A 20,489-nucleotide genomic window follows, 5' to 3' on the forward strand; every position below is an offset into this window, starting at 1 on the left:
CAGAGAAACACAGTACCAAAGCGTCCAGCCTTCGTCTCAGGTCACTGGATAGCGTCCATGTCTCACAACCATATAGTAAGACAGGAAGCATCAGGACTCGAAAGACTTGGACCTTCGTCTCTCGAGAGCCCCGATCAGAGCCTCCATTGACTACACGAAGATCACAGCATCGTCAACAAAGTCAAGATCAGTGAGTCTTTCATTCACCAACAGATGCTCCACAGCTGCTGGACCCCATGACCTTGTCCAACACCCAGTCCATGCAAGCATTAAACAGAGTAGGGGCAACAACACAGCCCCGACAAACCCCAGGATCAACTAGGAAAAACACAGAGGTTCTGCCTCCACTCTGCACAGCACTCGCAGTACCAGTGTACAGGCCAGCCATGACATCCATCAACCTTGAGGGGATCCTGTGAAGTCTCAGGATGCATCATCCTGTAATTCAGTAAGCAGATGAAGATCAGCAGATGGTGTCCAGGCTGCACTTGTCTTATTGGTTGACGTATCACAAGTGAGTCAAAGAATTTTTGGTTTGACTTCCCCATCCTCCTCTTCTTTCTCCTTGTTTTACATCAGCTCATTTGTCTGATCTGATATTGCTTTAATTTAAAAAAAAAAAAAAAACCTTCACTTTCAGAGCTCATATAAATAAAATCAGCTGTTTTCGCTGACATTTCTGACATCACAAATGTAAGAAGAGGCGTACAATGTCTATGTAACTTAGAAACAGCTTTTGAGACCATATGTCCATTATGGTAGCAATGATTTGCATTATACTTTTGATTTAAAATGGTCCTACAACATAATCTCTTGTTAGCAAAATGTGAATAACCAAGCAATTATAAACTTACAATAAAAAAGGGCTTTTTATACTTAAACTAAATATCCAAATATTCAGGTAATTCGTAAACAAACACAAAAACACAAAAGCATTAACAGAAAAGGTATAATGTTTTGTAGGCAAGTATGAAGCTGTTTTAGCATAACTGACAGTTTTACCGTATATTGGATTCAAAAAGTATTCAGCTCACTTCACCTTCTGCACATTTTGTGTTGTAGATTTAATTTTAAATGGATACATTTGCCATTTTTGTCCAACAATCTACAATCAATAACGCATAAAGGCAAAGTGGATACATTTTTTTAGAAAGGTTTTGTAAATTTATTAAAAATCAAAGCAGGCATCTCTCATTTCTCTATGTATGGTCAAGCTGGGGCCACAAAGTTGCACAGGAGAGTTCAGCAGATTCTCTAAGGAGCAGAAACTTTATTGCTGTTCTATCAGATACAAACACAAGTCTCTTTCAGAGGCGACACGGCCTCACAAGGAACAGCTGTCAAACTTGACACATTGGCCCCGACTCCTACTCAAAAGAGCACAAAGTCTTCTTCATCAAGAGGGTCCAGCGGGCCGGTAGCAGCGGCCGGAGCAGAGGGAGTCTGGGGGAAGAGAGACAGGAGAGAGAGACCTCAGGATGGCCGTGACTTGGTATTTTAAATGTTTGTAGTCCCGCACGACGAGCACGTCAGTGGAAAGCCAGCAAGCTGGCAGCTGCTCCCGCAAAGAGGCACTGAAAGAGTGTGTTTCTTTTCCATTCTGAAGGGCTGTCGCGTCCCCCTGCAGTAGTGGTCACACCCCCACCCTCAGCTTTGTTCACTCCTTTGTGAACCAAGCGATCCACAAAACCAGGCTCTGCGCTGGCGAGAGAGAATATCGGCATTAACACACGCAGAGCCGGGACAACAGCAGACAATAAAATCAAATGGCTGCAAGCTTAAAAACCAACTGTGTAAGACGAGAGTTTGTATCCTTCTTTCTCCAGTAGGGGAGGGCTAGCTCCCTTGTTGGAATAAGTTCTTTTGTAATTGCAGTGTGTTACATAACTCGAAACTATAAAGATATAATATAAAAAGGCAATACCCCTTCCTTAGTGATATGGCGGTAAGAAATCACATAGGAGAAATAACTTAGCTTTCTTTAATAACGATTTACGCTGCATAACAGATGAAGAAGCCATGACAAGAACCCAGTTCAGGATTGGAGACCTGATGTATAGAGTCTGCCATTTTCGTCGCTGCGTTGGAAGGATTTTCCAGATCAGATGACGTTATTTCCCATCTGTCCATGAGCTTCAAAGGTGTGCCTGGTAATGTTCCAAGGCTTTATACTCTTTCTTCATGTGCAGGCCCGCACTTCGGTGAATCATGCCATTCCAAACAAGGCAAAGAGGAGACAGTTTCATGCTGACTTTGACACACAGAAATGCCCATTTCACAGTTGTACCTGTCTTGTCTTCTAATGCTTGCTTAGCAGTTCTTATATGGTGTGCTAAATCTAGCCTGGTGTTAGCTGTACATGTGAGTAGAAAGAAAAGTGGATTTATAAAAATTTTTGTACAGAGCACAGTGACATATTAAACTTAAATACTTATTACACCTTCTGTCTGTAGAGCCATTCTAGGGGAGCGTGATCGGTCACCAAGGCAAACTTACGTCCCCACAAATAATAATGGAGCGCACCCACAGCCCATTTTGATCGCCAAACACTCTAAGTAATTACGCTCCTTATAGTAGCTTTCTGCTCATAAACATGATGGGGTGCTCCTCTTTATCATCAACCTGAGACACGACGGCACTTAAACTAAACGTAGAATGTTCTCTATGTATTCAGGCCCTTTGCTCTGGCACTCAGGGGTGTCCTGTTTGCTTTAATTCTCCTTGAGACGTGTCTAGAACTTGATTGGAGTCCACCTGTGGCAAATTGAATTGCCTGGGCATTGTTCAGAAAGGCACACGTGTACTTGTGGATAGAAGGTCCCACAATTCACACTACATGTGAACACCAAGCCATGAAGTCCAAGGAACTTATTGTTCAGCTCCACGATCAGACTGTGGTGAGGCATAGATCATAGCAAGGGGATAAAACCATTTCAAAAAGCTTTGAGTGTTCCCAGTAGCAAAGTGGCCTCATTAGTTGTGAAATAGAAGACCCTCAGGATGCTTCATAAAGTTGCCCATCTAGCAAACTGAGTAACCAATGTGGTCCCCAAGGGCTACACAGCTCCCCAAAGCACCCAATACAAGAGACACCAGGACACAAGTTTTAGTATATGTGGTGAAGCGCTTCTCCCTCACTCCACACAGCAGCACAGTACAAAGCACCAAGCAAGTCTACAGCACACAGCACTTCCTTTACCTTTCTCTCTTCTTCCTTTTCTCTCTCTCTATCACCTCCACTCCACCTCCAGCAAGCTTTGTCCTCTTCACTCGACTCTGGCTCCCGGAGTAGTGGCAGCTGGCTCCTTTTGTAGGACACCTGGAAGTGCTCCAAGTGTCAGGTGATCTTCTTCTAGGTGTGGCGAAACTTTTCGGATGTCCCTGCAGCACCCCCTTGGCAGTGTCCATGGAACCCAATAGTCCTGCACCAAACTCCAACTCCCATGGAGCCCTGTTGGAATCCGAGGCACTGCTGCATCCCAGTGGGGCTGCCATCTAGTGTTCTAGGGGAGACAGCTCCCTGAAGAAGCTGCCTTCCCTGATCTTTCCTTTCCTTGGGTGTCCTGGCTGGCAGCCCAACCCCTTACACCAGCAAGAAAGGCTTTGGTCAGGGAGGTAACCAAGAACCCAGTGGTCTCTGTAACAGTCCGTTGCTGAGATGAGAAAGCATGTTGGAAGGATGACCATCTCAGCAACACTGCATTATATCGGGTGGTTATGGTGGCTAGATGGAAAATTATCTTAATAAACGTCAGGATAACCTGCTTGGACTCTGAGAGCACAAGGATAAAGATTCTCTGGTCTGATGAGACAAAAAATGACCTCTTAAGGTACAACTCCAAGCACAATGCCTGCCTAATTCCATCTCTGTTTTGAAGCATGGTGGTAGGAGCCTCATGCTATGGGGGTGCTTCTCAGCAGCAGGGGGGTTAGTCAGAATTGAAGGAAGGATGAATGCTCCCAAATCCAGAGAGGACCTTGAAGAAAACCTGCAACAGAGTGCAGTTACCTCTAACAGTCTTTGAGTGGCCCAGAAAAAGCCCAGACTTGAACCCACAGGACATCTGAGGAGAGTCCTGAAGATGGCCGTTTCCTATTCAATCTGACAGAGCTTGAGAGGATCTGCCAGGAAGAATGGAATAAACATGTCCAAATCCAGGTATGCAAAGCTTGTTCAGACTTTCCCAAGAAGACTCTAAGATAAAATTACTGCCAAAGGGTCTTCTGCAAAATACTGAATTTGGGGTGTGAATACTTACAGGGATGAGAGATTTTAGTTTTTGATTTTTAATACATGTGCAAACCTCTCTGACAACATTCTTCTTTATTTATTTGTCACATACATAGTTATACAGGACAACACGCAGTGCAATGTATCTTTTCGCATACCCCTTGGGGTCAGAGCTCAGGGTCAGCCATTGTACAGCGCCCCTGGAGCAATTGAAGGTTAAGGGCCTTGTTCAAGGGCCCAGCAGAGTAGCATCTCTTTTGGTAGTGACGGGGATTCGAACCGGCAACCTTCGGTTTAACATGTTCGGGGTTCGGGATAACATGTTTCCCCTTTGTTACTATGGGTTAGTGAGTGTAGGTTGATGGGCTAAATGGGAAATATGTCGATTCAAAATTAAATCTTCAACACAATAAAGTGTGCAGAAAGAGAAGGGGTCTGAATACTTTATGAATCCACTGCAGAAAAGGAATAAAGTGTCTTTGTAAAGCTATATGTTTTACATTTACAAAAACAGTTACAAGAACACTTCTGCCTCTTCCTCCAACACCAGCCACCATACCCAATTTCCTAAATACAAATCATGGGCAAGTGTCAAGGATTAGTGCTCAGCAGCAAATTTACTCTCCGTGTATTAAATTTAACTTTATAGATCACCAAGAGGGCGGCACGGTGGCGCAGTGGGTAGCGCTGCTGCCTCGCAGTTGGGAGATCTGGGGACCTGGGTTTGCTTCCCGGGTCCTCCCTGCGTGGAGTTTGCATGTTCTCCCCGTGACTGCGTGGGTTTCCTCCGGGCGCTCCGGTTTCCTCCCACAGTCCAAAGACATGCAGGTTAGGTGGATTGGTGATTCTAAATTGGCCCTAGTGTGTGTGCTTGGTGTGTGGGTGTGTTTGTGTGTGTCCTGTGATGGGTTGGCACCCTGCCCGGGATTGGTTCCCTGCCTTGTGCCCTGTGTTGGCTGGGATTAGCTCCAGCAGACCCCCGTGACCCTGTGTTCGGATTCAGCGGGTTGGAAAATGGATGGATGGATGGATAAATCACCAAGAGCCTTACACTGCATCTTGATCACATCTGTTTCTTAGTATCATCTTAAGGACCCAAAATAGTTAAGTAGATTAAAAGCCTTTGGCAAATATCTGATTCATTGAACAGGAGTCAAAATTATGTTAACACTAATGGTACTGCTATGTATATAATTATATATAATTTTTGTGCCACATATGGTACATGTGCTGAACAAGATGGAGAGCAGGTTGAGACATTCCTGTAAATCATCTTGCACATATGAAGTATGTTTTGTGAATAAATTGTTTCCGCCATTCAAATGTCAACATAATTTTGACTCACCTGTTTATTGTGACTGCAGCTGCATTCTTAAACAATTTTTTAATGGAAAACAAACACACTCTTACAGCTCCTCTTTGTGGGATCAGCTTGCCAGCTTGCTGTCTTGCTGGATGACATGCTCCTCATGCAGGACTACGAACATTTAAAAGATTGAGCCGCAGCCATCCTGAGGACTCTCCTATCTCTCTTCCACCTGGCCTTCCTCTGCTCCAGCCGCTGCTTCCACACCGCTTGATTCCCCCTTGATTGTGTTCTTTTGAGGAGGAGTTGGGGCCGATGTGTCGAGTTTGACAGCTGTTCTTTGTGATGCCAGATCACCTCTGAAAGAGACTTGTGTTTGTATCTGGCAGAACAGCAATAAAGTTTCTAAACCTTGTAACCCAATCGATATAATAAATTCTTATATACATATACATGTACACGTGATCTGCATCTCACACAGTGCTTTGAACATTTAAAAGCCTGTACAGCAGCTGTCCTACTTTTTGTCTTTTACTTCCAACCCTGGCCGTGGTTAAATCTCTTGGATGTGAGTTCTTCATATTTTTTTTAGTTTATAATTTAAAAACGGAATAAGAACCTGAAAATCTAACAACATCACATTAAAGTTCGATAAATTCTGAAAAACATATATATATAGGTTTTAAAATAAGCCAGATTTAGAGTGTGACAAAAAAAGTGACATAAAAACATCAATAAAACCGTTGCACAAAATCGTTGCACTTTTAGGCTTAGGATTTTATATATATATATATATATATATATATATATATAGAGAGAGAGAGAGAGAGAGAGAGAGAGAGAGAGAGAGTATATATATATATATATATATATATAGTAGATATATATATATATATATAGAGTAGATATATATATATATATATATATATATATATATATATATATATATATATATATAGAGTATATATATATATATAGAGAGAGTAGATATATATATATATATATATATATATATATATATATATATATAAATTCTTATAGAGCACAAAAAATTATTATCTAATTATAATTTTTATTTTTATCTATTAGATAATATAATTATAAATCTATTATAATAATGGTGGTGTGGCAGGTACAAATGCTAACAGAATGTCTTAGTGAAACATGCATTCATAGTTAGAACCATCCATCCATTTTCCAACCCGCTATATCCTAACACAGAGTCACGGGGGTCTGCTGGAGCCAATCCCAGCCAACACAGGGTGCAAGGCAAGGAAGAAACCACGGGCAGGGCGCCAGCCAACCGCAGGGCGCATACACACACACACACACACACACACACACACCAAGCACACCGCAGGGCACACGCACACACACACACACACACACACACACCCACACACCTAACCTGCATGTCTTTGGACTGTGGGAGGAAACCGGAGCGCCCGGAGGAAACCCACGCAGACACGGGGAGAACATGCAAACTCCACGCAGGGAAGACCCAGGAAGCGAACCCGGGTCTCCTAACTGCGAGGCAGCAGCGCTACCCACTGCGCCACCGTGCCACCCTAGTTAAACCCAGACAGACAGCATAATGTGCTTTTCCATCAGCGGTTTGAGGTAAAGTGTGAAGAGAAGGAGCTGCAGAGTTTGGTTACTCTATGGTTAATTAATCGGGTCGCTGTGCCGCCACAAACTAAAGCACGAGATGAAGTGACATTGCTCATATTTTCCTTCTAGGTCAGGTGTGATTTACAGAAATCTTCACTAAGTCAGTGCTTTGCCATTTTTTAATTACCTTTTTTTTTTTGAAGTAATAATTTGATCTTTTTTCTCACAATGTCAGCCTCCCCTGTACAGTTTCAGAATGAATCACTTAAAGAAGCGGACGGTGAGTAAAGCCTGCTGTGTTGGCGTCTCAGTGGGCTTTGCTGATGCCTTCAGAGGTAGGCAAATGAAACATGTCTGTGGTCCTCTTTAAAAATGATTCTCTCACTAAATTAATGATGCGTACAAAACGTCTTGGCCAAGGCTAAGTAAAATGTATTCAAATAATAAAAAGTAATGTAACAAAGCAGAGCTACAGTATACTGTACATTTTAGAACTGTGGGACATGCACTGTATGAAAGTGCTACTTGCTGAGCAGTGTGACTAATTTCCTGTGTTGTTCCTGAAAATGAAAAGTGTTTACGTGCCCTTTACTGAATGTCTGGGCTATAAAAACAACCTTCACTATGAATATTAGAACAACTGCTTCACCACCCTGAACTGATTTAGGTGGCCTTGAAAATGAAGTGACTGACGTACAATATAACTATGGAAGAAATCCATTCATACAGCTGTTCATTGCGTGATGCTCCTAAGGATCATTGGCAATCGTGTTTTAAAAGTTCTCCATCTCAAACGTACTCGAAGTTCACTTCTCTTTCTTTGCTTTCCGGGATTCAGACCTTGACATTCGTTCAGGATATTAGCAGTTCATGAAACACTTATGGCAGCTGGTCTTATCCCAGCTGCAGACAAACAGCGCTGGCCACCCACCTGGGACGTCCTACATATGTTGTACTGTATGTTGTGTTGTCCGTCTACAGGACGTAGTTACAGTACATACCTGTCTGCAGAAGACTCGTCTGCTTTGAGGATCAGACTGCTTTGGTTGGGGTCTCGTCAACATACAATATTGTGATACAGGACTGCCTGCCTCCTTTGAAACTGAACAAGGTTTGGAGACATTAATTTCTAATCAACATACAATCTACTCTCTATATATAAAATCCTAAGCCTAAAAGTGCAACGATTTTATGTGACGTTTTTATGTCACATTTCTTGCCACACTTTAAATCGGGTTTATTTTAAAACCTACATATATATATATTTGGTGTAATTCTTTTCAGAATTTATCAAACTTTAATATGATGATATTTTTTAGATTTTTAGATTTTCAGATTCTTATTCCATTTATAAATTATAAACTAAAAAATATGAAGAACTCATATCCCGTGAGACAAGGCTTTGTACCAAGAGATTTAACCACGCTCGGGGCCAGAAATAAAAGACAAAGAGTAGATGACAAAGACAGTGTGGTACGTGGCTGGGGGTGGTACCCAGCCGGGACGCCCAGGAGGACCGGAGGAGGGCTGGTGCCTCCTCTAGACCACGAGGGGGTGACTGCCCTGGTTGTGTTGGGGGCCACCGCCAGGGGGCGCCCCGATGCCTTGGGAGCCCTGGACCTCAGCACTTCTGCCACACCCGGAAGTGCTGGGGGGGAAGAGGATCAGGGACACCTGGAGGGCTTCTGGGCACACAGCCGGTGCTTCCGCCACACAGGAGGGTGCCGGCGGAGGCTTATCAGGAAGCATCTGGAGCCCATCTGGGGGTGAATAAAAGGGGCCGCCTCCCTCCACTCAAGGCTGGAGTCGGGTGGAAGTAGACGGAGCTTGGAGGAGAGGAGTGGAGGCGGTCTGAAGAGTGAAGGCATTGTGTGTATTGGCCAGGACTGAAGGGGTGATTGGTGCTGAGGCACTGGGGTGTGCTCACTATTGTAAATAGTATTGTAAATAAACGTGTATGTGGTGAAAACAACATGTCTGCCTGTCTGTGTCCGGGTTGGTTCCCACAACAGCTGCTGTACAGGCTTTTAAATGTTCGAAGCAGCGCGCAAGATGCAGATCACACGGCATGGCGGCAGCAGCAAAGCAGCAGCTGATCGAGCAAAGAGGAGGTAAAAAAAAAAGTATTTCTTTCCCATGGCGGCACGGTGGCGCAGTGGGTAGCGCTGCTGCCTCGCAGTTGGGAGACCTGGGGAACTGGGTTCGATTCCCGGGTCCTCCCTGCGTGGAGTTTGCATGTTCTCCCCGTGTCTGCATGGGTTTCCTCCAGGCGCTCCGGTTTCCTCCCACAGTCCAAAGACATGCAGGTTAGGTGGATTGGCGATTCTAAATTGGCCCTAGTGTGTGCTTGGTGTGTGGGTGTGTTTGTGTGTGTCCTGCGGTGGGTTGGCACCCTGCCTGGGATTGGTTCCCTGCCTTGTGCCCTGTGTTGGCTGGGATTGGCTCCAGCAGACCCCCGTGACCCTGTTTGGATTCAGCGGGTTGGAAAATGGATGGATGGATGGATTTCTTTCCCATTGTACCACCGCTTAAGAGGGGGTTTCAGAGGAGCGACCGCGTCTCCTTAGAGTGCATTCAGCCCCCCCTCTACACAACGCGAGCGGCAGAGACGCAAAGTGGTTGGTGCGTAATACAAGCTGAGGGGGTAGGCAAGCGAAGCGAGCAGGGGGCGAACCCCCTAGTAGAATATATACTTCTTGATAGTTGACAATAATGGTCTTTTTTTTAAAATGTGTGTTCCCTATTGATAAGCAAAAGAAATTGGTATGTACGATTTTTTAATCGATTGTGATGTTGGTCTAAGCAGAAACTGAAGCAGAAAGAGAACGCGAGCAGAAGGAACGGAGCGATTCCAGAGGATGGTGTGAGAGGGTAGACAATGCAGGAGGGAGACGGTCCACTGCGGCACAACCAATGTTGCTGAAGCACAGGCTGACATTTATTAGTTTATTATTGTATGACGGTTTGGGTTGGCTTCATTCCCCCTGTTGTGTCCGAGAGCCTCTTGAACCCAAACCATCAGTAGTCATGAACCGAGACGAGCCAGGCAAATGAGGACATACACTTAGAGCAGGGGTGGGCAAAGTCATTCCTGGAGGGCCGCAGTGGCTGCAGGTTTTTGTTCCAACCCAATTGCTTAATAACAAGCACTTATTGCTCAAGTAACACTTCTTAATTTTAATTGTCTCGCTTGTTAACATTGTGAGCCCTTATTGCTTATTTTAGTCTTAAACAGCTGTATTTTGGTTTTTAATTGCTCCTTATTAGCAATAAGATACAAATAATAAAATAAACCAGCATTTCTCCATTTAGTTTCTTTCCATTTACACCTGTGTGTATTTATCATGCACTATTTCATCCATCCATCCATCCATTTTCCAACCTGCTGAATCCGAACACAGGGTCACGGGGGTCTGCTGGAGCCAATCCCAGCCAACACAAGGCACAAGGCAGGGAACCAATCCCAGGCAGGGTGCCAACCCACTGCAGGACACACACAAACACACCCACACACCAAGCACACACTAATGCCAATTTAGAATCGCCAATCCACCTAACCTGCATGTCTTTGGACTGTGGGAGGAAACCGGAGCACCCGGAGGAAACCCACGCAGACACGGGGAGAACATGCAAACTCCACGCAGGGAAGACCCAGGAAGCGAACCCGGGTCTCCTAACTGCGAGGCAGCAGCGCTACCCACTGCGCTACCGTGCCGCCCCTTCATGCACTATTTGGTTTTATTAAATACTTGGTAGGAAAGTGAAGAGAAAAAAAGTGAAGGACTGAGAATTAGTCATCTGTTTTAGCCTTCAAATCATTTAAGTGATATCCTTAGAAAGGAAAAAAAAATCTAGAATATGAGAATGACCTGACATGGCAAAGTTAAAGCACTAACAAGCCATGAAATTAAATTATTGGCACGGATTGTTTTCTAATTAAGCAACTAGGTTGGAACAAAAACCTGTAGCCACTGCAGCCCTCCAGGACTGACTTTGCCCACCCCTGACTTAGAGTATAGCAAAGGGGTAGGTGCATAAAGTGTCAAGTGCTTTTATTAAAATCAATCCGCTCTAACTAGTGATCAAAAAGTGCAGTGCAGCAAAATGTTCTCGTAATAAATAAATTAATAATCCAATAAAAATACAGTGTCCATGTGCAGGTTAAAATAAATAGTTCATTGAAATGAGGTGAAAATCACAGGCAGGAATCTGTTTCTTAAAACTCTCACGAGCCCTGGTGCTTCTTTCACAAAACTGACATCTTCTCTGTTTACCTTGCAGCAGAGCAGACGAGATGCCCATCCGACATGCACAGCCAACCTTTCCTCACAAACTCGGGTCCCCACTTTCCCATGGGCTCCCAGCAGGGCACCACACCGAGCCTCGCTACTCCAACTCTTGCTGCCACACGAGAACCAGCTCTGGACCACTCCACCCACCCCAAAAATGCTCAGTTGGAGTGGCCCCCTTCAGCCCCCTTGAGCATCAGCCCTACGCTCCTCCCAGGGGCTCTCCTCCCCACTGTCCCCTCCTGATCCTGCTGCCTCAGTCCTTCTTTCCTTTAACCTCCATTCCTGTCTGTTTTGTTTCTTTTCTTTTATTTCTCCTTGTCTCTATTTCATCTTCCCCTCTCTGCTATGCTGGCTCCTTTATACCACCCGATCATATGCAGATAAGACCCTCTGTCCACTTGACTGAGCCACTCGCATTTGCACACGATCAGCCAAACACCGGAGCAGTGCCATCTGCACCTGTTGTATGTGATCCTGCACACTCTCAGGGCTCAATTATTAATTTAAAAATCTGTTCCACGGACCACTTATCACATATTGTGTTCTACCATTTTCATCAGCTTGGCAAGAAACAGAGCATTCTGTATTGGAAGCTCAGTTCTTTTTGCCTTCTTGGCTTTTTCTTATTTTTTAGCAGTGCTCTATTTCTCGATGTTGAACCACAAGTTTAGGAATATTAAAGAATCTGAAGGTCAAGTAGTCATTTTTAACAACAATAACATGGGGGGCGTAGCACTAAGGTGGTTAACTTTGCAGCGTCGTGTTTATTTCTGTCAGAGTACAAAGCAAATTGGCTTCAGTGTGGATGCTTAGGCTCAGTCTGATTTGTGCTCTTCTCTATTGTTTCTAGAAGAATCAGCTACATGTCGTCTGTAAGATCAAAGGGGGCCCTTCATGTCTACTCTTTTCACTGACCTTTTCTGCTAAAATATCTGATATAAGATACACAGACTTTATCAAAGAAGCATCCCAACGCCTCTGTAGTCCGCGCCGAACAGCAGACAAACAATGAAAGCTACAGCGCCTATAAAAAGCACTCACCTTTGGAAGTTCTCACATTTTATTGTTACACAACATTGAATCACAGTGGATTTAATTTGGCTTTTTGGCGGTGATCGGCAGAAAAAGACTCTGATGTTAAAATGAAAACAGATCTCTGCATAGTGCATATAAATTAAATACAAAACACAAACTACTTTTTAAATCAAAGTACTTGTAGCAACTCAAAGGGAAACAAATCTCTCTATTTATAAAAGAAAATCTCGAGACAAGATGAAACTGCTGCCAAGAGATTTTTTCAAATCCTGCCCTCCTCTCAACCATTTATGGTTAACGGCCCACACACACGGTCCTCTCACCTCTCATTCGTGTGAATCATTTTGTCAGACACAGTTCCTGCACTCTCAGCTCTTATAAATTTTTACGTTTTCCTCACTTTAAGTTCCCAATAAAAGAAGACTTATTATGTCCAAATCTAATTGAAGAATTTCATCCCAAAGAGTTATCAGCAAAAATGAGTACACGGGCAATCCTAGCACTGAGAAACGATGAAGTCAAACGAATTAACTCGAACATTGTCGATCGGTTACATGGTAAATTGGTTAAATGCGTATCAATAGACTATGCTGAAACAGTGATGGTGTGGAAGATGAAAACATCAACTTACAATATCCCGTAGAATATCTACAACCGTTAACATCGTCTGGTCTTCCACCGACTAAATTACTGTTGAAAGAAGGATGTATCTTAATGTTATTGCGTAATTTATGTATGAGTGATGGGCTATGCAATAGGACAAGATTAGTTGTATTCAAAATTGGTAGAACAATTAAGACATGTAAAATTTTAACAGGCGACAAGACAGGTATTGTAGTACATCTTCCGTGGATAACATTAGACACCAAAGGAGATCTTGAAATGCCATACGTATTAAAACATTTATAGTTTCCCGTTAGAATAGCTTTTGCTATGACAAATAACAAATCACAAGGACAAACATTCGAAAAAGTCAGTTTATTTATTAAAGAGAAAGAAACGATATTCACTCACGGGCAGTTATACGTTGCGTTGTCACGATGAAAGTCCAAACACAGAATCAAAATTCAATGCGATATTGATGAAAAGTTAATTCCAAATATTGTTTTTACTGAAGTGTTACAGTAAAAGTGTAAGTTTAAAAAGTATTTGTGTGTTAATTTCAAAGCCAAACAGAACAAAAACGTATAACGCAACGAATAACTCTAACGCAACATGAAACATAATCTTCTTTCAATTTATTACATTTTACTATTTTTTACTATGGTTAATTACTTGCTCTGCGGTGGGTTGGCACCCTGCCCAGGATTGGTTCCTGCCTTGTGCCCTGTGTTGGCTGGGATTGGCTCCAGCAGACCCCCGTGACCCTGTGTTCGGATTCAGCGGGTTGGAAAATGGATGGATGGATGGATAATTACTTCCTGTAATGTAAAATATCCATACATCCATCCATTTTCCAACCCGCTGAATCCGAACACAGGGTCACAGGGGTCTGCTGGAGCCAATCACAGCCAACACAGGGCACAAGGCAGGAAACAATCCCGGGCAGGGTGCCAACCCACCGCAGTAATGTAAAATATGTTAGTTCTATTACTCATATGTAACAATTCCCATGAAGATAACAATCTGTTTAAATTGTACATCTGCTTCCCCATACACGAGTGGCAGAGCCATGAAGTGGCAAGCATGTAGCGCCCACAAGGGGGTTGGTGAGTGAAGCGAGCAGGGTGCAGAGCCCCCTAGTAGTAATAATAGTAATCACATGCTAATTCTTTTAAGTTTATCCACAAACTCGGACAACTAGGAAGTCTACGCCATGCATTTCTGTAATAATTCCTTGGAAACTGTACCTCAAAATGGCCGTGTCTGATCAAAAGAAAACAGCATCGATAAGAACATGAAAAAGATTTTTCACTTTGAAATCTATATATTTGAAATTCCCCCAAAATAATAGAAACAAGATTAAAAAAAATCATAAAAGTAAAGAAAAAACAGAAACAACTGTACATTACCCTGTTACAGAGAGAGTTTGGGAGCTGGCAACCCAAGTCCCATCAAAGACAAACAAGAAGATGTGACTGAAGTCAGCTGAGGCACTGGGCACTGAAGGCCTGAAAAAAGAGGACATGGTCTGATGAACCCTGATTCCTGGTTATTCACATTTAAGGAAAAATCAGGGAATCATTTTATGTCTGTAGAACGTTTTCATGTGTCCATAATAAGGGCTTGTGGTGCTGCTGTAATGTTGTGGTCCTTTAGTTAGTTGTGTTTTCTTGACTTGGGTGGCACTCCTTTCATACTTCCCACCGGGATCCAGAGATGCAAACTGATGTCCACACCCCACTTAACCATCGTAACCTAGGAAGTTCTAACTAAGTGACTAACTGACTGGCTTGTTTTATTTGAGCTCCGCTGCACAGCACTTGAATGCTGTAAGATATCTAAAAAATCAAATGTGTCCTTTCGTGTCAGCAGTGCTTACATCTTTGAATGACCTTTGGAGCAGAATAATACTCCATGCTTTGAGGCTGGCAAAGTTCATCCTAATTCTGTGACTTCTCCAACCAAAACTTCTACAATCCAGAGGGACAATTATGGCATGGGATAGATAGATAGATAGATAGATAGATAGATAGATAGATAGATAGATAGATAGATAGATAGATAGATAGATAGATAGATAGATAGATAGATAGATAGATAGATAGATAGATAGATAGATAGATAGATAGATAGATAGATAGATAGATAGATAGATAGATAGATAGATAGATAGATAGATAGATAGATAGATAGATAGATACTTTATTAATCCCAAGGGGAAATTCACATACTCCAGCAGCAGCATACTGATAAAGAAAATATTAAATTAAAGAGTGATAACAATGCAGGCATAACAGACATTCAGTAACTTTGAATAATGTTAACGTTTACCCCCCCCCCCCCCGGGTGGAACTGAAGAGTCGCATAGTGTGATGGAGGAACGATCTCCTCAGTCTGTCAGTGGAGCAGGACGGTGACAGCAGTCTGCTGCTGAAGCTGCTCTTCTGTCTGGAGATGATACTGTTCAGTGGATGCAGTGGATTCTCCATAACTGATAGAAGCCTGCTGAGCGCCCGTCGCTCTGCCACAGATGTCAAACTGTTCAGCTCCATGCCTACAATAAAGCCTGCCTTCCTCACCAGTTTGTCCAGGCGTGAGGCGTCTCTCTTCTTTATGCTGCCTCCCCAGCACACGACCGCGTAGAAGAGGGCGCTCACCACAACCGTCTGATAGAACATCAGCAGCATCTTATTGCAGATATTGAAGGACTGTTGAAGATGTTGAATTAACTTTATAAAATAGAGACTCAACTCCAGGTAACTTGAAACAATCATTGTCAGTCCACACCCCTATGGAGCTCTAGGCAGGGTAGGCGGATGTCACACTTGTTGTCCATATCAGGTATTTGGTATTTTAAGACTTCAATGACCTGAGGGGGGTTCCCTCCATCGCCACTTCAGTACCACAAATGGTGCCAGTTGTGTGTAGATTCAAGGACTTCAAGGAGTGTTCACCCCCTTGGTGTATGGCGCGTGCATACTTTCACTTTCATAAATGGCATCCAGCAGGTAATAGCGCCCACTCAGTATCATCAGATTTTGACGACCCTCTCTCACAGTGTCTGAAGCTCTCTCCCCTTCCGTAGCACAAACACCACCCTTTTGTGCATTTACTGTGGACTTTAAGGAGTCTGCACCCTTTGGTGTATGGCGCGTGCACACTTTCACTTTCATAAATGGTGTCCAGTGCCCACTCACTATCTTCAGAGTTCAATGACCCTTCCCCTCAGTGCGTGGAGCACACATCCCCTTAACTTTCATAAATGCCGCCCCTCAGATTTCACCTCTATAGATGGCTGCCTGTGTCACCTAATGGATTGAACGGCTCCGGAAATAACTATAAGAACACACTGAAGTGTAAATGTGCCAGCGCCATTCATTTCTTTTCTAATTTCTGACAGATCAGAGAAGTTCACCTTGCTGTTAGTACATGCAAAAGGGCAGGGGAGCAGTAGATGCTATTAAGTTATAAAGAGTTATGTTAATCCTGAGAGATATGATAGGTGAAGAGTCTTTATCACCACAGTAAGGGGTCAGCTAAAAATAATAGGAGGCTATTATAGTGGGGCTAACAGCTGGTAAGGAATTAGGAAACAATAGTTTAAAAAAAATACCTCGGTATGCAAATTTCATTTTAGTGCAATCACTCAACAAAAATTTTTACAACACAATACAACTGATTGTAGCCTGATTGTATTTTTAAAACACTCAGCAAGTATATCAATGACAGTTTGAAATTTTCCAATTATAATTTTTTTTTATTGATTTCTCGTAAAAAAAAAAAACAAAAAAACAAACAAATATTGCAAACAGAGATGAAGACAAAATTGACGTTCTTACAGATAAACTCCAATTGTATGTACATGTTGTCTCAGTATCAGGAAACACTATAACAAAAAAAAAAAGTAAAATGTGCATGACAGGCATTGAAATATCTCTGTACTCTGTGACTGGCAATTCTGAGCTTCTTTGTTTTGTATTTGGCTTCTGAACAAAAGCGTTTTGCGGATTTCTTTAGTCTTGTAATGACATGACATAGAAATAAGAAGGTGACCTGTATAATATTTTTTCTAGTTTTTAATTTTTGTCTTTTTTACCATGTAGGCAAAAATTGTTTTAGTATCAGAAACTGTCAAAGTGATCCCCGGGTCGGCAGTTAGCAGAAGCGCTCATCCAAATGTTGTTTTTTTTTTTCTCGTTGGATTTGAAACGTTCTTTAAATTAATATAAATATCTTCATGCGTACGATCATTTGGCCGTTTTGACACTCTGTCATGAATCATTGATTGTTGATAGTTGTTATAATGCTGAAAAAGAGACAAAGAAACACAGTCGCATTAGTCACTCGCCGTGAAGCATTAAGGTGAAGAGAAGCACAACGGCAGACAAAGCAAATTTTAAAAAATGGGGTATACAGGTCAAAGAGCGTCCAGTGGATTCAACACCCACCAAATATGCGGTTTACTGTTTATATGTGATGATTAATAGATAAGTACTTCAGATTTTGTCATTTATACATCTCTTCAGACAAGATATCCATTTCTTTAGATACCACCCTGGTGGTAGTTTAAAGTTCAGTCCTGCACTTCGACACATCCTTCCGACAACATGTGCTTCTTTATTCTTTGGCTGGCAGTCGAACCCTCGTCCTCACTCTGGTAGACATGCAGCTCTTAGATAAACACGAAACGGCCATCAGGTTATTCACAAGTCACTTTGAAGAGCCATTGATGGATACTGTAAGCCCCTCTAATGAGAATTTCAGCAGTTCAACATCAGTTTGTGGCTGTACATCTTTTGTTAACTGTTGCCAAGTCCAGGAAAAAAACTCATTAGAAGTTTTTGTTACAGAAGAGTTAAGTCCGTCACAGCATGAAGTTATGGGAAAGAGTAGTGGGAGCTAGGTTAAGAAGTGAGGTGATGATTAGTGAGCAGCAGTATGGTTTCATGCCAAGAAAGAGCACCACAGATGTGATGTTTGCTCTGAAGGTGTTGATGGAGAAGTATAGGGATGTATGAGGAAGTCGGGAGTGGCAGAGAAGTACATAAGAGTTGTACAGGATATGTACGAGGGAAGTGTGACAGTGCTGTGGTCTGCGGTAGGAGTGACGGATGCATTCAAGGTGGAGGTGGGATTACATCAGGGATCGGCTCTGAGCCCTTTCTTATTTGCAATGGTGATGGTCAGGTTGACTGATGAGATTACACAGGAGTCCCTGTGGACTATGATGTGTGCTGATGACATTGTGATCTGTAGCAAGAGTAGAGAGCAGGTTGAGGAGACCCTGGAGAGGTGGAGATCTGCTCTAGAGAGGAGAGGAATGAAGGTCAGTAGGAACAAGACAGAATACATGTGTGTAAATGAGAGGGAGGTCAGTGAAATGGTGAGAATGCAATGAGTAGAGTTGGCGAAGGTGGATGAGTTTAAATACTTGGGATCAACAGTACAGAGTAATGGGGATTGTGGAAGAGAGGAGAAAAAGAGAGTGCAGGCAGGGTGGAATGGGAAGAGAAGAGTGCCAGGAGTGATTTGTGACAGACGGGTATCAGCAAGAGTAAAAGGGAAGGTCTACAGGACGGTAGTGAGACCAGCTATGTTATATGGGTTGGAGACGATGGCACTGACCAGAAAGCAGGAGACAGAGCTGGAGGTAGCAGAGTTAAAGATGCCAAGATTTACACTGGGTGTGACGAGGATGGATAGGAATAGAAATGAGGACATTAGAGGGTCAACTCAAGTTGGATGGTTTGGAGACAAAGTCAGAGAGGCGAGATTGCACTGGTTTGGACATGTGCAGAAGAGAGATGCTGGATATATTGGGAGAAGGATGCTAAGAAGAGAGCTGCCAAGGAAGAGGAAAAGTGGAAGGCCAAAGAGAAGGTTTATGGATGTGGTGAGGAAGGACATGCAGGTGATGGGTGTAAGAGAACAAGATGACGAGGACAGAAAGATATGGAAGAAGATGATCTGCTGTGGCAACCCCTAACGGGAGCAGCCAAAAGAAGAAGAAGAAGACAGATTGAGGCTTCGATTCAAGTGGTCGTTTTTTGTTCTTTTTGCCAAGTCCACAGAGTACGTCTTGCAGGATGCACATAAGGGAGTTTATGTAAATGTAAATGTAAACTTTAAAGCATTTCCTGTAAATGGCAATTATTATTTATGGCACTTTGGTAACTGCACCAAAGTAACTACATGGCTGAAACACTGCAGAAACCTTAGTAGATGACATGTGGTAAGTGAACCATATGGCCATACTTATGTGGACATCCCTCCAAATTTCTGAGTTCCGCTATTTCATTGCTAGCCCTTTTGGCCCTGACATCCTATTACTAGCATATAAATAGGCAGGCATTTTTATAAAGCACAGGTACGTTTGCAGCCGTTGGAACCGGGCGTGCTACTATTAGTGCAGACTTGAGGGACTAACAAACTGTCTTTGAAACACAGAAATGAAAATTGACGCTTCTGGACTGTGCGCACCACACAGTAAGTAGCTCCACTTTTGAAGTATTTGGCAGCTATTGCATAATAATAGTGATCATTTTTTTTGTTTTTTCATTTTTGAGCTTCCTAGACAGCCCAAAGGTAGAATATCTCACAAAATAATTTTTCCCATAAAAACAGGAAATCTAGGACCAAAAATGTTAACAGGTGCATAAAATCAGCACACAGCCATATAATCTCCATCGACAAACATAGGGGTAACAGAATGGGTCGTACTGAAGAGCTCAGTGACTTTAAATGTGGCCCTGGAAATGTCATAGGATGTCACCTTCACCACAAGTTAGTATGTGAAGTTTCTGCTCTGCCTGATCTGCCCCATCAATTGTAAGTGTTGTTATTGTGAAGTGTTAGTGTCAAAGACCAACAAAAGCTTAGCCACGAAGTGGTAGACCACACAGAGTACATAGAGTGCAAAAATCACCTATCTTCTCTGGCATCACTCACAACTGAGATCTAAAATGCATCTGGAAGCAATGTCAGCACGTGAACTGTGTGTTGAGAGCGTCACAAAATGGATTACTATGGCCGAGCAGCTGCACACAAGCCTAAGACCACTATATGCAATACCAAGCGTCAGTTGGAGTGGTGTAAAGCACCACACCATTGGACTCGGGAGCAGTGGAAACATGGAGTGATGATTCACACTACCTAGAAGTCTGATGGACGAATCTGCAGATCTTCTAGACTGCACAGTGCCTACTGTGAAATTTGGTGGAGGGTTTATAATGGTCTGGGCTCTTTGTCAGGGTTTGTCCTAGGCCCCTTGCTTCCAGTGAAGGGCACTGTTAATGCTACAACATACAAAGTCATTTTAGATGATTGCGCACTTCCAACCTTGTGCCAACATACTCGAAGCAGCCCTTTTGTGTTCCAGCATGACTGTGCCCTGTGCTCAAAGCTAGGTCCA

At 43.0% G+C, this 20,489-nt stretch overlaps 2 protein-coding genes across 3 annotated transcripts in view; both read right to left on the minus strand.

The window, feature by feature from the left end:
* The window catches only part of LOC114653862 (protein disulfide-isomerase TMX3-like), a 1,157,775-nt gene that overhangs the window by 1,084,022 nt on the left and 53,264 nt on the right, over positions 1-20,489 (minus strand). The window lies entirely within an intron of this gene.
* The window catches only part of cd226 (CD226 molecule), a 63,755-nt gene continuing 60,131 nt past the window's right edge, over positions 16,866-20,489 (minus strand). For both annotated transcript variants that reach the window (XM_051929284.1, XM_028803401.2), the window contains one exon: positions 16,866-17,384. In XM_051929284.1, coding sequence (XP_051785244.1) covers positions 17,247-17,384 — 138 coding nt within the window. In that variant the 3' untranslated portion in view covers positions 16,866-17,246. The remainder of the gene's footprint in view (positions 17,385-20,489) is intronic.

The sequence above is a fragment of the Erpetoichthys calabaricus genome, chromosome 6 (genome assembly GCF_900747795.2).
Source record: "Erpetoichthys calabaricus chromosome 6, fErpCal1.3, whole genome shotgun sequence".
Classification (NCBI taxonomy): domain Eukaryota; kingdom Metazoa; phylum Chordata; class Cladistia; order Polypteriformes; family Polypteridae; genus Erpetoichthys; species Erpetoichthys calabaricus.